Source organism: Eucyclogobius newberryi, unplaced genomic scaffold (assembly GCF_026437365.1).
Source record: "Eucyclogobius newberryi isolate DKJ021-1_F unplaced genomic scaffold, fEucNew1.0.hap1 SCAF_19, whole genome shotgun sequence".
Lineage (NCBI taxonomy): Eukaryota > Metazoa > Chordata > Actinopteri > Gobiiformes > Gobiidae > Eucyclogobius > Eucyclogobius newberryi.
Genome location: NW_027315823.1, coordinates 2,746,009 through 2,763,184, shown reverse-complemented (window position 1 = coordinate 2,763,184; position 17,176 = coordinate 2,746,009). Strand labels below are relative to the sequence as shown.

At 45.3% G+C, this 17,176-nt stretch overlaps 1 protein-coding gene across 1 annotated transcript in view; it reads right to left on the bottom strand.

Annotated features, from left to right (window-relative positions):
* Positions 1-76: 76 nt before the first annotated feature.
* The window catches only part of b4galt7 (xylosylprotein beta 1,4-galactosyltransferase, polypeptide 7 (galactosyltransferase I)), a 17,926-nt gene continuing 826 nt past the window's right edge, over positions 77-17,176 (bottom strand). The window contains exons 2-6 of the mRNA XM_072451434.1: positions 3,384-3,737; positions 3,087-3,312; positions 2,427-2,510; positions 2,251-2,355; positions 77-553 (exon numbers count right to left, since the gene is read on the bottom strand). Coding sequence (XP_072307535.1) covers positions 398-553; positions 2,251-2,355; positions 2,427-2,510; positions 3,087-3,312; positions 3,384-3,737 — 925 coding nt within the window. The 3' untranslated portion in view covers positions 77-397. The remainder of the gene's footprint in view (positions 554-2,250; positions 2,356-2,426; positions 2,511-3,086; positions 3,313-3,383; positions 3,738-17,176) is intronic.

Below are 17,176 nucleotides of genomic sequence, written 5' to 3'. Positions count from 1 at the left end.
TTTTACCAGATTGTTGTAAATGCTGACACACTGTTGACCACTGTAAACCGTGTCTGTCCTCACGCTCTGTCGTCGTGTGTTCTTACACCTCTACTTTCCATAGTATTACTTGGTATCAGATTAAAACAAAAATAACTGGTATCGCCCATCACTATCCCTCAGTAAGAAATGTTACTGTAAGTGTACGCTCTAAACAAATGAAGTAAATGGATTGAAATATCCTAAAAGAAAGTGCAGCTTCCTTTTTGCTTCAAACCTACAGTCACAAGATGGCTGCCGTACTGTGGGTGATCAGAGAAACGTCAGCTCTAGTTTCTCGTCCCCCTCTGTTCTGTTCTCTTTGCAGTTCCATCCCATGCACCAGGCAGAGGTGGTCTGTAGAGTTCACCCACAATGTCTATCCCAGAATGCACCAGGGTGTGAGCTCTTGGTCACACTCCAGTTTGGTGTTTATGACCGTACACGGGGCTCCGCTTATGCTCATGTCCTGTCGAGAGTCCACAGTGTACCTGAGGTTTGAGAGCCCGCCCTTTGGGTCCACCTTAAACTGCTCCTGCACACAAACACAGCACCTGTCAAACATGACTGAGCAATCACTGCGATCATTGGTCATCTACAATAGTTTGGGAAATATCTTTTTTTATTATTCTTTGTGCACCTGGGTCTACCACAGGCCTTGACAAGACATTTAGGGTCTGGAATCATATCCAGTCTCCCTGATTTCTTATACATGCGTTCGCGGTGACGTCATACAGCCGGGACTTCCCCATAGCGGCCATTTTAAAAAGGGGCACGCGATATATAAAAACCAACACGACTGCGTCCTTTTCTACGGCGTAATGAGCTACGAATACTTTGATTCTTTAGACGATAACGGCAAACTAAAGTACACGACAAAGCTCTCATTCCTTGATCAGTCAACAGAGCGATGTCCTGATAGAACAATGACCTTACAGAACAATGACCTTACAGAACAATGACCTGACAGAACAATGACCTGACAGAACAATGACCTTACAGAACAATGACCTTACAGAACGCAGGTTTTTGGCATTTTGGCCTCATATTTCCTGGATTTCGTATGCAGTAGACGTGCTGTTGTGCCCCTTTCAAAATGGCGGACTCGGTTGCCACTGCACAAGTTCCCGGATGTGCGGTTGCATGTATAGCCATGACTGACAGGCAGATTCACCAATCAAGGGAAACACTTGGTCCGTTTATGTCACATGTTAAGAGCAGGGTGGGGCCAGTGTGGAGTTTGGTGGTGCACTCTGGGATATCATGATGACGTTGCTCTATAAGCAGTCATATAATGTTCCTATTGAAGTACTGTACCTTTATTTGAATGGTGTATTTGTCCTCATATATTTGTATTGTTATGCATGTGTCCAGTACTTTACAGAGATCTCAGGGGTTTAAGGGTTTTTATCATTGTTAGGTGACACAGGGGTTTAAGGGTTTTTATCACATTACCGCCTCATTAAGTGCTGTCTGAAACGGCGCGAGCAGTGAGAAGTGTCCCATCAGCTCCTTCACAGCGAGTCATCATCGGAGCTGACTTAACAGGTGCGTGTAACACCAGAGAGCAGCCTGAAGTGCAAGACGCACATCAGGCTAGTTCCACGTTTAAACGTCAATTTTGTCATTTTGAGGGGCTGGAAATGAAAGTAAAAAGCATACTGAGCAACATTAGGCCTTTATTTGCTTTTGGAAAAAACTTGTTTGTGAGATTCATGTGTGTTTGACACAAAAAAATACTATATGTTTTTGAACACTTGGCTTTTAAGTAATAAATAACCAAATTATTGTCTCCTGTGACATCAAAACTGTGAGTTGTACTTTTCTGCTGTAATTATCGCCGTGATGGTCAACACAAGAGGCAATTTTGTGTTTTTTGTGCACTGGTATTATATTAGTCTGGAATATAGGGTAGGCTATTTTAACTTTTTATTTTTATTTGTGAATCGCCTATATTTATATCTTGATTTGAATAAAAATGTTGTTAAACCGGGTAAAAAGTTAAACATTTTCCATCTGATCTTTGATATCTGCACCAGTTGTGGGCGGTCCTTTCTCAGTAAAGGGGCGTGTCTATTCTCTACTAGAGAGGCCAGTGTGTCTGAAAGCCAAAGCTCTGAGCGCTCTAATGAAAGGACACACACTCAGATGTGGAGGGGCCTTCAGTCAGGAGCTTGGAGAAGTTCCCCAGCTGTTTTCATAAAGGGCAGAAGTCGTGGGACCATCTTGTACCTGTTTTTGTGCAGCCACTCGCTTCTGGTCCCTCTTCCTCCAGGCCGGATCGTGGATGTGCATAAACGTCTTGTAGCCTGTCGTTATCCCAGTCGGCCGGAACAGCTAAACAAAATCTGTCATTGTAATGCCACGCAACACAAAGTAAATCAAATGTAAAGCTAGAATGGCATTACCTGCAGCTCGGCTTTCTTCAGGCGCCTGTAGAACTCGTCGTCCTCTCGACCCCAGCCCCAAAAGCGGTTTGACATGCCGTTACACTGAAACAAAAGACAAATCTGTCAAACTGAATGTACAACATGCGAGTCTTTAGACAGAAGAAAGTTTGGAGAAAGTTTGGATCTTAAACATGATCTCTTTCATTTGTCTCATTAGTTTGACCTTTTTCATTTCATTTCCCTTCACATTATTTCCTTTGTCAAATTACTCACATCAGATGGAACTGACTACATGCTACTGGACCCAGATGACCTCATGGTTTCATATAATGTTGCAAGTTCTGACCGGAAACATTTCAAGAAAAAAAAAAATTGGCAAGAAAAACATGTCATCAAGTTCAAATAAAAGCCAAAGGAAAACATCTATTGTTTGTTATTTTATTCATTTTCTATACCAAAATGTCCCTCTGGGTTTCCAACATGGTTTTATTCACACGCAAAAAATATCATATGGAATCGAGATTAAAGGAGCTGTATCGAATCTTTTAAATGAAAGTCAAATATTGTTTTGTAATCGTAATGTTAGGTCTTACGTATATGGTAATGCATCGTATCATTCTAAATACATACGTATCATTACAGCCCTAATTGGCACTAATTGGCCCAAGTAGCACTCACCATCTTGTAGTGCTTCTTGGTGAGCAGCAAGATCCCTCCCACGTAGGTCTTGTAGTGGTAGAGCGGGTGCAGCTCCGGCGAGGCCACGTGAAAGGGCCCGTCCACAGGGAAACCGTAATCCAGGGCCTCGTTCAGCGGCAGCAGGTCCACGTCGTGCATGGCCAAATAGTCTGTGTCGTTACCGCTCTCCAGGAACCCCACGTTGATCAGAGAGGCGCGGTTAAACCTGCAGACGAGACCTGGTTCAGTCACAGTCCTCACCTGCAGTGGTCACTCTGGTTTAGTCCTGGTCCATACCTGTAGTGGTCGATCTGGTTGACTATGAGGATCTTGTGTCTGATCTTCTTCTTGTTGAGGAACGTGTGCATGAAAGGCACAAAGACCAGGAGCTCCTCGAACCGCTCCCTGAAGGGCACCACCAGGACTAACTTATGAGGGCCCCAGCTGCTCGGATCTGTGTCCAGGCCTGGGCTCTGTTCCCGGTTTGGGTCCGGGAGAGGGGGGCAGGGGGCTGAGGACCGTTGGGCCGTGGACATGTCTCCTGAACAGGTGAGCTGCATCCAGAGGAGGGACGCCAGGACCAGGAGAACGCAGAGGCCAAAAAGCTTGAAGACACTGCAGCGAGCGCAGCGCCACACCCTCAACGGGAACCTAAGCACACGGCAAGATCTGATTTAGTCTGGATTTAGTCCTGGTTACTTTCATGAGAAGTTCTGCTTTAGTCCTTGTTACTTTCAGGGGAAGTTCTGCTTTAGTCCTTGTTACTTTCAGGGGAAGTTCTGCTTTAGTCCTTGTTACTTTCAGGTGAAGTTCTGCTTTAGTCCTTTTTACTTTCAGGGGAAGTTCTGCTTTAGTCCTGGCCTTAGACTTGCTTTAGTCCCAGCCATAGTCTCGATTCAGTTCTAGCCTTAATTTGGGTTTAGTTCTGGTTTAGTTCTGGCCTTAGTCTTGGTTAAGTCCTATAATTCCTATATCAAATCATATATTTCCTATAAGTGATCTGTTCTTTTCTTCTGGATCTACCTCTGTATCTTCCTGCGTTGCATCAAAGAAATTTCCCCATGTGGGACAATAAAGGAATATTTTATCTTATCTTATCTTATCTTGTCCTTATTTAGTTCAGGCCTTAGTGTTGGTTTAGTCCTTTGGTTCTGGCCAGCACAAAATCATATTTTGGCATCTTTTTTATTTGAACAGAAAAAATGCACATTGATAACCATTTGTGTAAACGTGCCAACATCAGTTATAGTTTCACTAGTTTCCAACTCTAATCCCAGGAAATGTGTAAAATGCCAGCAGTACACAAAACATACAGTGCATTTTGTTATGTAACAGCCTTATTCCAAATTGGATTAAATTCAATATTTGGCTCACAATTCTACAAACAATACCCCAAATTGTCAATGTGAAGAAGGTTGTTTGAATTATTAAAGAAAAAAGGAAATACAATACAAAAGCAATCACAACCTTTCTTCAATACTTAGTTGAAGCACCTTTGGCACGAATGACAGCCTCACGTCTTTGTGAGTTTAGAATAACAAACTCACGCAGATATTTCAGGGCAGTTTCTCCCATCCTTCTCTGCAGAACCCCTCCACCCCAGTAAGTTTGGTTGCTGAGCGTCAGTTCGAGCGACATTCAGAGTTGTCTTGTAGCCACGCCTTTGTTATCCTGGCTGTGTCCTTAAGATCCTTGTCTTGTTGGAAGATGCTGCCACCACCGTGCTTCACTGTAGGGCTGGTGTTGTCCAGGTGATGAGCCGAACTGGCTTCCTCAGGTGTCTTTTTGCAAACTCCAGGTGAGCTGCCACGTGCCTTTTACTGAGGAGTGGCTTCCGTCTGGCCACTACCACACAGGCCTGATTGTAGAGTGCTGCAAAGATGGTTGTTCTTCTGGAAGGTTCTCCTCTCACCACAGAGACACGCTCGAGATCTGTCAGCGTGACCGAGGCCCTTCTCCCCCGATTGTTCAGTTTACGGCCAGCTCTAAGAAGAGTCTCGGTGGTTTCAAACTTTCTCCAATTACGGATGATGGAGGCCACTGTGCTCATGGGAACCTTCACTGCTGCAGACTTTTATCTGTCCCGTTCCCGTTGGTGTGTGCTCTGACATCACTGGTAACGGTGGGACCTCATTAGGTGTGGGCTTTTCCAAATCATGTCGTATTGAGTTCCAAAACTGGACAGTTTGTGCTGAAAAAGCAGATTGGCTGAAGGAGAACGACTAGATATTTGAGGTAGCAGATCTGGTGTGTCTGCTTCTTTAACCACAGTTTCATTATTTTATGTTGCACCGAATCACCAAGACAAGTTCCTAAGTTTGTGAATTCTGTTCATTGGCAATAAACGCTTTCTGATTCTGATGGATTAGAAAGTGGGGGTGGGGCCAGGCCATGTTGGATTTAAAAAAAAAAAAAACACGTTGGCGTCATGAAAATTGACCACGTTTTCCTAATATAGTGTAATGAAAATGTAAATGTTCATATAATGGTGTATGCGTGGTCTTATGGATGCAGAGACCTCTACCTGTGTCTGTCAGGACATTTCATTTCAGAATTATGAAAATAAATATTCTACCTGAAAGCAGTGGTCTATATTTTATGCAGGATTAAAACTGTTATAAAATGTTTATATGTCACTAACACCATATGGACACAACCATTCATCTTTCATCTGTTAATTTCATGACACCTACTATAAATGAAGAATTTATTACCTAAAATGAAGTGAATGTTTGGGGATAAAAAGATAAAGTAGAAGATGCATAAAGTGCAAAGACAAAAAGGTCAAATTGTCAATGTATTTACCACCAAAAAAATGCTTTAAAAACTGCAAATGCAATAACACTATACGGGTTAACAAATGTAATATGATCCGTTTCTCAAATAGATCAAAATTAAAAATATATTCCAGCAGAAAGCGTTATAGATGGATAATCACGTCACCATGTATTTACAGAGTGTTTCTGTCTCAAAGCTAAAGGCAAACATACATTAACTTCAATACAAAACAGATAAACAGGTTTGTTCAGTTTGTGATATCATTTTAACAATATTGATGACATTTACTTTATGTTAGCATTAGCTTGAGACAAAACCACTTTTTGTCTCAAGCCTGTGCACCATTGTGCACAGGGCCAAAATAAGTGGGTGGTAACAGGTTAATGTTCATATTTATATTTAAAAAGAGGGCACCATCTGACGCTTGTTCAGCAAAAGTATTAATAACAATTCATTTTCTGAAAGGGGAGAACTCGAATCTTTGACTGACAATCATAACTCTAAAAAGATCAATAAAGTGGGTCAATAAACCAGAAAGATTGTGTGTTTAATAAACAAAAAGATCAAAGCAATGAATGACACACTTAGTTACACGGTTCTGCCTGGGCTCAACTGGAAAAAGAAATGCAGGTATTAAAAAGTAAGAACGAATGAGAACGCTCAAATGTGGATCAAGGCCTCCTACGAGAGCTCTTTGGGGCCTCCTCCGAGAGCTCTTTGGGGCCTCCTCCGAGAGCTCTTTGGGGCCTCCTCCGAGAGCTCTTTGGGGCCTTCTCCGAGAGCTCTTTGGGGCGTCCTCGCAGAGCTCTTTCGGGCTCATGAACAAAATTCACAAACATAAAAACTTGTCTTGGTGATCGGTGCAACATAAAACAATGAACAATGAATAAGTAGGAACAATTTAAGTAAACTGTTTTTTTGGCGAGTCCAAGACCCCTTGACTTAAGATAAGATAAGCCTTTATTTGTCCACAAATGAAGGCATATCTGGGGAAATTTCGGCGTTGCAACGCAAGTAGGTACAGAAGTAAAAGAACAGATAACTTATAGGAAGCTTTAAAAAAAAAACAAATACACTCTTAATAGAAAAACTCTTATAAACAGAACTCCTATAAACAGAACCTCTCATATTCTTAATAAGGAACAGAGAGAAACGTAAGACAAAATAATAATAATAATAGTGGTAAAGTAAACACTCTTATTTACAGTAGTTATATGCACATGAATATGACATTATTGCACATGATTAAGTCAGTATTGCACATGGGTATGACGGGTGTTTATTATAAAGTCTGACAGCAGCAGAAGGAAAGACTTGTGAAACGTCTCCTTCACACAGCGAGGGTGGATCAGTCACTGCTCTCCAGAGCGGACAGAGTGTCCTGCAGGGGGCGACACTCATGGTCCAGCATAGATGCGAGTTTAGCCAGGACCCTTCTGTCCCCACCTCCTGCACCGAGTCCAGAGCACAGCCCAGGATGGAGCTTTGTCCAGCTTCTTCCTCTCCCTCTCTGTGATGCTGCTGCTCCAGCAGGCCACATCTACAGGAGCTGATGCCACCACAGAGTCGTAGAAGGTCTTCAGGAGTGGCCCTGTCACACCAAAAGACCTGAGTCTCCTCAGGAGGTAGAGCCGACTCTGGCTCTTCCTGTACAGTGCGTCTGTGTTATGAGTCCAGTCCAGTTTGTAGTTCAGATGAACACCAGGTACTTGTATGAGTCACTCTCTCAATGTCCCGTCCCTGGATGTTCACTGGTGAGGGGGCAGTGGGGTGGCGTCTGTGGAAGTCCACCACCATCTCCTTGGTCTTCCCCGCGTTGATGAGGAGGTGGTTCCGCTCACACCAGTCCACAAAGTCCTGCTCCAGTCCTCTGTCCTCCACATCATCGTCGTCTGTGATGAGTCCGATGATGGCAGAGTCGTCAGAGAACTTCTGCAGGACACAACTGTCCGTGTCGTGTCTGAAGTCTGCAGTGTAGAGGGTGAAGAGAAAGGGCGCGAGGACAGTGCCCTGGGGTGCCCCCACACTGCAGGTCCGAGTGTCAGACACACAGTCCCGGGCTCTCACAAACTGGGGTCGGTCTGTGAGGTAGTCCAGGATCCACTCTGCCAGGTCGTACTCCACACCAGCCGTCTCCAGCTTGTCCCTCAGGAGCTGATGGTGTTGAAGGCGCTGGAGAGATGAAAGAACAGGATCCTCACAGAGCTGCCAGGCTTCTTCAGGTGAGAGAGAGAGCGGTGCAGCAGAGAGATGACGGCGTCCTCCACACCGATGCCAGGCCCGTATGCAAACTGCAGCAGGTCCAGACTTGTGCAATCTTTACTGATAAAAATTGCCACTTCTTATTATTCTAATTTGGACAATTTTATCTTATACCAGTAAAATAACATGTAACCATAACCTAAATATTTCAACATTGTCAATGAACACACATCATTAGCAGGTAATGATGAGGAAGTACATTAAATATGACACATTTCAAACACAGTTCTTAAGGCAAACTAAACTAAATGATTTAGTTTGAAGTTTATATCACGCAGTAAACATTAAGTCTGTTTAGATGTGAAATATGGTCATTAAGAACTTCTCCACAGGGGTCAGGTGCTTGGAACTATTTAGTGTCCTCTGTGTTCTTTGTCTTTTAGAGGGCTGTTGTGTCATGATGATGATGTCACATGATAAAACTCCTTTTGCAGTGAGTATCGCAGTTGTTTTTGAATTATGAAAAGGTAATGTCTTGTAAAGGTCTTTTGGGATGTATATGTCCTCTAGACTATGATTAGGCCAAATAAAATAAATAGTGTGTTTCCAGTAACATTGAAAAGAAAATTCAGGTCGGTCGAGTTTTCTTTTGTCAGAAGTGAGCGCTTTGCATTGAAGTGGCCGTATTGGTGCAGATATTGAAAACAATAGTTCTCTACATTTATACTAGTCCAGCCACAGGAAAAGAGCCATTAGCAGACATCAACAGAGCGAGCAACACTGTAGATCCACTTGTCCCAAAACGTTTGCTTGTAAGTGCCAGCTGTACTTTGAAGTCTGGTTGACCACATGGATCACTTGCTAAAGGGCATTTCCAGCAGTACTTGGACCTTTGAAAGTGCGTAAGTAATTATTGATTTAGTGAGACTGCGTATTCCCCATAAGGAATGAATGAACAGGAAGTGGAGCTCCAGGAACTTATTTTCCAGGTTATTTTGGTGAAAGGGGCCCATTAGTCTGTGTAAGTGACCTACAGATAGATGAATGAGCTTTGCCATGGCGACAGGAACACTGGACATTAGGCTTTTTGTTGCTAGATAACTCGTCATCCCCTTTTGGGGGTTTGGGAGTTTTATGATCTCTCTGCCACAAACAGCTGCATTGTGCTTTGAAAGTTTAAATAAACCTTCCAAAAATGACTGCTTACTATTTGAATCTGGATTAAAATGACCTCTCAACAGTCATTTCCTCTCCCAAGACAAAAGCTAAAACTTGGCAAAAAACGATGCTGTTCGATGAAACGATCATCTGATTGAAGACTTTACTCACGTGCTCAGTGCTGCCCTCTATGGTCTGGGCAGAATTGGCCAAATTTGCCAATATGGACATGGAAATCGACTGAAATCCAGGCAACAACGTAACCTGATTAATAAGCAAGTATCAAGAGTATCAATATCAGTATTGTGACTCTGAGTTTTCATTTTTGACTTTTCTTTTTGTTCAAACACCCCTAAAAATAACGCAAGGATGTTTTGTTGCCGGATGCTGCGGCGGTGTGCGACGCGTGAACTTGAATGAGCTATAATAAATACACATACAAACAAATGAACAAAGGAAAAGTGTCCGCGTTTAATGCTGCGTACTGTGTCAAGACGGAATTGTTCATTTCCTTGTTTCTGGCAGACTAAAAACTGTGTCGGACATCAACACCGGGGAAAATGTTGGACACAATTTCGTTTGCAGAGAGTTTTATTCCCAATTCTCTTGGACATATTCAGCGTACCGGTATATTGTGTCTTTGAGTGCAGAGCTTCACTTTTATAATTTCACCTCACGAGTTGGCTGTGAATGCACTTTCAAAGATCGACAGAGTGGAGGATGAGCAGGGGAGGATTTCACACATCCAGCTACAGCACAACAGTGTTAGATGCAAACACTGAACACATCTCACCACAGTCAAAACATGCCATTTTAAACAATTATTTCCTCATTCTTGGTTCTAGTCATAGATGTCGGTAATCTAGTTGATGTCAATTCAGACTTGGGTTTAGTCCTGGTTGAAATCCTTTCTTTAGTCGCTCTAGTTTCCATATTTATCATACAGATTCACTTTGAGAGATGCGGGTGTCCTGGTTCAGCTCTGCTTCTGGTTTTCTTCCATCCTCGCTTTGCGCCTGCTTTAGTCCTAATGTAATACTTGATTTTAAACTAGGACTGGATTTGTTTTAATAAACCTTAAACTTGTCTTGTTTACTGCTTGGATTAAATAAAGCTTGTATTATGTTTGGTTGAGAGCTGCAGGCTCAAACTGATCATCCAAGATAAGAAGTTTAGAACAAGATCTTAGTTACAAACCAGTGCAGATAATAAGGCACTAGCACTTTAATCTTCAGAAAATCTTTACATTATGCATAATTTATAAAACGGTCTAAGATATTTCAGGTGAGATGAGTGAAATTACATTATGAATTCATACTAAATGGATATTTATTTTACTCCATTCATCGTGAATGTTAAAAGTTAAAATGTACAGAATTATTAGTAAATTTCAAATCTTTAAAAAGGTGCACTTACATGTCCCAATGAAGATGCTATTGCTTTGCCTGGACTGTTTCACAGTATGGCATTAAGAACAGAACCACTCTTAGAATAATATGTAGATAAAATGAAAAGCTATTGTATGTGTTCAGAAAAATCTAAAAAGCATCAAAAATAATCTATTTAACCTCCAAAAAGAAAATCCAATGTTAAATGTGTTTGAAGCAGGCTCTGTACTTTTACTTTCACAAAACCAGCCACTGTGGAACATTTCAGGCACATTACACACAAGCACACATTCACATGCACTCAAGACTCTCCACTCAAAACTCCTTCTGCTGGTTTACTTCACTCACTTCTCCATTTGTGACATTTCACCCCTTCAAAGACCAACAATGAGAATCAATTTACAGACACCATCTACAAAGAGTAACAAGAATTCAAACGTTCAAGCAGAGGTGGGCAATTTATCAAACATTTATAATTCTGTGAAAGTTGTTTTGATGGCATGCAAATGTGCAGATTCTTATACCTGAATAATTAGCTTTCAAAACAGGAGTATAAAGTGATATTTCTTCACTTTTGTGTGTCATTTTACAGTGTGCAGTTATAATTAAACCTCAACTAAAGAGAATACAGTTAGAAACATGTTTGAACACATTCTGTAGGATTGCAAGACTAAAAAAGAAACGGGACTAAACCAGCACTAAACCAGGGACAATAAAAAAACAGGATTAAGCCAATGACTAAAAGACTAAAACAGGATTAAACACACCAAAGACTGAAGGACAAAACCAGGGACAACATTAAGACTAAAGCAACACTAAAACAGGGACAAAACCAGAACTAAAATCATAAACATGTGCAATTACTGTCATACTCAGACGCAATAATGTCATATTCATGTGCATATAACTGATGTAAATAAGAGTGTTTACTTTACCACTATTATTAGTATTATTTGTCTTATGCTAGCTATTTTTTATTCTATTTTATCTTTCCCCCTCTGTTCCTTATTAAGAATATGAGAGGTTATGTTTATAAGAGTTTTTGTTTATAAGAGTTCTTCTATTAAGAGTGTTTTTTAAAGCTTCCTCTCAGTGATTTTTCTTCTGTATCTACTTGCGTTGCAACACCGAAATTTCCCCACGTCTGGACAAATAAAGGCATATATTATCTTATCTTAAACACCTCATTATCGGGACACAGCCAAAACTCAAGATCAAGATATTCATTTCTGTTCAAGAGCTCAGGATGGAGCGTCCAAAAACGTCCGTTACCATGGAAATATGCCACGTTTGTTGCTGGAATGTAAAAAAGAAAAAAGTTCACTAAAAAGCCATGGAACGGATGAGCAACGAACAATACCTCGTGCACTTGGATGCCAACTGCCATAAAAAACTACAACGACAACAGTTTGGATATTACGGCAACATAGAGGAACGCCTCGGTCCGTATGACGGGGAAGAAGAAGAGGAAGCGTGACCTGGTCGGTGACGATATGAACAGCGGGGAGGACTCCCCTGGAGCCACTGATCCTGTGCAGCGTAGGGCGTCTTCTTGCTCGTCTATGGAGGGCTCTCTCAGTGAGGAGCAGGGCGGGGGGGTTGCAGATGTCGGGGATGTGAGTTCAGAGTGTAAGGTGTTCATAAAGCTCGCGCAGGATAATGCGTCCTTTAAGGGGTGGGATCCGATGGCGTTGACAAGGAGCCTGACTGTAGCTGTGGGAGTGGTCAAGCATGCGAGTGTCCTTAGGGATGGCTCGCTGCTGGTTGTGTGCAAGGACGTGGCTCAGCAAAGGAAGGCGATTGAAGCTAAGTGTCTGGGTGGGAAGGACATTCTTGTGTCTGATGCTGTAAGAGGCACGGTCAGGGGAGTTATAGTAGGCGTCCCTACGACGACATCTGTGGATGACATAAAGGAGAATTTGACTGGAGCTAAGGTGGTGGATGCTAGGCGGTTGAAGATGACCCGGGATGGGGTAAGGTGTGACAGCCTGTCGATAATGATTAGATTTGAAGGTGGGATCCTGCCTCGTGTGGTGTGCGTTGGGTACATGCGCTATGGCGTACGCCCATATGTTCTGCCGCCCCTGCGTTGCTTCAAGTGCCAGCGCTTTGGGCATATTGCAGCGGTCTGTAGAGGGAAGCAGAAGTGTGGTAAATGTGCAGGAGACCACGAGTATGGGAAGTGTGACGACGGAGCAAAACTCAAGTGCTGTAACTGTGGGGGAGAGCATAGCTCTGCCTACGGGGGATGCGTGTTCAGCAAGAGGGCTGCGGAGGTGCAAAAAGTTAGAGCCTCTCAAGGCATATCCTACGCGGATGCGGTCAAGAAGGTGTCTGGTAGTCAGGTGACGGTGGATGCAGTGGGGGCTGCCAGTGCTGCTGGTGTCCTAGGCGACAGGGGAGGGGGCAGCGTTGCCCGCAGCCAGGGGGAGGTCCCCACTGGGATGCCCGTGAGTGTGGCTTCCACGGGCAGAGGCCCTGTGGGTGCGGAGGATGTACTGGTTGTGAAGAGGAAAGATTTCTTCCTCTTTATAGTGGAAGTGATTAACTGTACTGGGCAAACCAAGAAGAGATCCGAAAAGACTAAGATCATCGCTAAGGCTGCAGGGAAGTACTTTGGAGCTGGGGGCCCCGAGTGGACGGAGATAGAGGATGAGCTGCGGGAGGGCGCCCTGCCCCATTCTGGCAGTGGGAGTGGGGGGGCTCCCGATGCGCCGTCAGGTTCCGGGGGCTCATAATGGCGGTGGTTGTCTTGCAATGGAATGCGCGTAGTCTTCGTGCTAATGGCCAGGAATTTAAGCATTTTGTCTCTACCTTGTTGAACAAGCCTCACGTTATGTGCGTGCAGGAGACTTGGTTACGACCTAGGTGGGGTTTTGGGATACAAGGGTATGTGTGTGTTAGGAATGATAGGGAGCAGGGTAGAGGCGGAGGTGTGGCTGTGTTTGTCCGAGATGACCTAAATTACGTTGTTGTCAGTGTGAGTAAAGCGCCGGAGGCCCTGGCGGTGAGGGTCTGGCTGGGTGGTGAAGCTGTTACTGTGGTTAACCTTTATAATCCGTGTGGTGAGTTAACGCTAGAGTCCTTACATAGTATCAGTAAGGATGTTCGGGGAAAGGCCGTGTGGTGTGGGGATTTTAATGCGCATAGCGCTTTGTGGGGCGGTAGTGGTACCGATAGGTATGGGCAGGTGGTAGAGGGTTTTATCAATCAAAGGGAGTTGGTTTGTCTGAATGATGGGGGTGGGACCCGCTATGATATGGGGACCGGTGCGGAAAGTGCAATAGATCTTACACTTGTGTCCAAGGAGTTAGCTGGTGTTTGTAGTTGGGAGGTTCTTGGTAATCTTTCTTTTGGTAGCGATCACTATCTAGTCCGCACCGTGATTGGCTTTGGGAGCTGTGTGGTCAGGGGGATGAGGATCCAGAGGTGGCAGTTGGCAAGGGCGAACTGGGGGGCTTTCCTGAGGAAAGCTGATGATGGTTCTAGGGTTCTGCAGGAAGGAGGATTGACTCAGGTGGATGATCTCAATAGTGCAATTGTCTCGCTCATCACGCAGTCAGCGGTAGGCACGATTCCTAAGAGTGGTGGTAGTGGACATAGGAAGCGGGTGCCGTGGTGGACTGAAGCATGTGGTCATGCTGTTAGGGCGAGAAATGCGGCGTTTCGCCGGCTAAGGGTTGCCCACACTGAGGGTGCCCTCATTGACTACAAGAGGGCCCGCGCTGTTGTGCGGAAAACTGTGAGAACGGCCAAGAGTGCCTATTGGAGGCGGTATTGTTCCAAAATTGGGAGAGAAACGCGTCTCGGGGATGTTTGGGGGATGATTAAGCGGATGCATGGGGTTGAGCGCCGTCGTGGGACCCCGGTCCTAATACTGAATGGTGTTGAAGCAGTCAGCGACGTTGACAAAGCTGAACTGTTGGCCAGCACCTTTGTGTCGGTGCACAGCTCTGACAATCTCTCACCTGCGGAAAGGCACTACAGGGAGAGTACTTTGGCCCAGAATTCTGAGCTGATTGGGCACCAGCCTTCGACTCAAGATGACCTTGACCTTCCGTTTAGTTTGTTTGAGCTAAGGAGAGCACTTTCTAAGGCGAAACAGACAGCCCCGGGTAAAGATGAGGTGTGCTATGACATGCTCTCTCATTTGACTGATGACACGCTTGGGCTAGTCCTGGGTCTTTTCAACCGTGTTTGGGATTCAGGTTGTGTTCCATCTGCGTGGAAACAGTCTACGGTGGTGCCGGTTCTGAAGCCGGGTAGGCCAGCGTCTGACCCTTCAAGTTATAGGCCGATTGCCTTGACGTCGCAGCTCGGGAAAACGATGGAGCGCATGGTTACCGAGCGGTTGGATTACTTCTTGGAGAGTCAGGGTTTGCTTCCCGCGCACCAGAGTGGTTTCCGTAGGGGCAGGAACACCATGGATTCCGTGTTGTGTTTGGAATCTGATATCCAGCTGGCCAGGGCTCAGAAAGAAAAGGTTATTGCGGTGCTCTTTGATGTGGAGAAGGCGTACGATATGGTTTGGAAGGATGGGCTCCTCATTAAGCTGCGGAAGTGTGGTGTGAAGGGTAAACTGTTTAACTGGGTCCGGAGCTTTCTGTCTGGCCGGCGTATCCAAACCAGAGTGGGCGCTGCTTACTCTGGGGTCTATGGGGTGGAGAATGGGATCCCGCAGGGGAGTGTGTGTAGCCCTATCTTGTTCAATGTTATGATTAAGGACATCTTTGACGACGTGGATGGGTCTGTTGGGAGGAGCCTTTATGCTGACGATGGCGCTCTATGGGTGAGAGGGAGGAATCTCCGGTTTTACGAGGCGAAACTGCAAAGGGCAATACAGCAGGTGGAGCAGTGGACCCTGAAGTGGGGGTTTAAACTGTCCGTACGGAAGTCTCAAGTGATCTGTTTCTTCAATGGACATAGGGACGTCTCCCTTCGACTGCATGGGCAGGTGCTCGAACAGGTCAGGGAGGTGAGGTTCTTGGGGGTCACCTTTGACGAGAGGCTTAGTTGGCATCGGCACATTGATGAGGTCAGTGGTAAATGCAAAAGGGTGAATAACTTGCTTCGTTGTCTATCCGGCCAGGACTGGGGGGCCAGCAGAAGGTCGCTCCTGGGTATTTATCGGGCCGTCATGAGGGCGGCTATTGATTATGGCTGTATAGCCTACATGTCTGCGGCTGAGACTAACTTAAAGAAGCTTGATGTGGAGCAAGCCCAGGCCTTGCGCATCTGCTGTAGGGCTTTTAGGACCTCCCCTGTCTCGGCGCTGCAGGTTGAGTTGGGGGAATTGCCGTTACGGCTCCGGAGGCTAGAACTTCTGTTGGCTTACTGGGTGAATGTGCAAGGTCATACGAGCTCTCACCCGGTGAGGGACTTTCTCAGGGTTGATGGGGGGCAGAGTGAGGCTGGCGGTATGATTTTCAGCCAGGTAGGAAATGCGAAGGCGCGGCTTGCGGGGGTTGGTGATCTGCGTGTGAGCCCGTCGGTGGCTTTGTCTGCTATAGCTCCGTGGAAGTTTGTCCCGGCTCCTGTTGATGTTAGCTTGCATGGCAAGCTTAGAGGAGTCGCTGGGAGGGCACCGCAGTTTGCCGTTCAAGCGCTCATCGATAAGCACTCAGGTGATGTGTTTATTTATACCGACGGGTCTAGGGATCCTGAGAGTGGGCGTACTGGCGCCGCTTATTTTGTGCCTGACCTGGGGCTAGCGGTCAAGAAGAGGTTGACAGATCGCCTTTCTGTTTTCACGTCGGAACTTATAGCGATACGGTTGGCGTTGGAATGGGCGGAATCTGCTTTGCAGTGTTGCGGCATTGTGGTGGCCTCTGACAGCCTTTCTGCATTGCAAAGCATTAAATCTGGGAAATCGGATTGCAGACAGGATGTGTTGAATGGCATCTTCTGTCTGATGCTCTCCCTGTCCAGGAAGGATGTGAGGGTTTCCTTCATTTGGGTCCCTGCGCATGTGGGGGTGGATGGTAACGAAATGGCTGATGCACTGGCTAAACGTTCCCTTCGGCGGCCATCAATTGATGTGGCGGTTGAGTTAAGCAAATCTGAAATCAAGCCTGTTATCAAGAGTCATGTGGTCGGCCTTTGGCAGGAATTTTGGAGCCACTGTGTTACTGGACGGCATCTCTATCACATACAGGGTAGTGTGGGTCCTTGCGGGTCTATGGGCAGGAACGCGTGGGAGGAAAGGGCCTTCGCCCGCATGAGGATTGGCCATACTGGACTCAATTGGTCACTGAGTAGGATAGGCAAACATCCGACCGGTCTGTGTGGTCACTGTCGGGTGCCAGAGACTGTCGAGCATGTGCTGATTTGCTGTGAGGCTTATGATAGGGAAAGGGCCGGGTTGGCCTTGTGGTTTCGGAATAATGGGCGGGAGTTCAATCTGCGGAACGTTCTGGCGATCCAGTCACAGGGTTTGTGTCAGGCTGTGGTTGCTTACTTATGTAGCACAGGGCTGGGTAAACGTTTATAGAGGTGGGGGGTGTTGGAGACTGAGCCGAGGATGAGGAGCAAGAGGATGTTCTAACGCGCTTGGACTTCATGGGC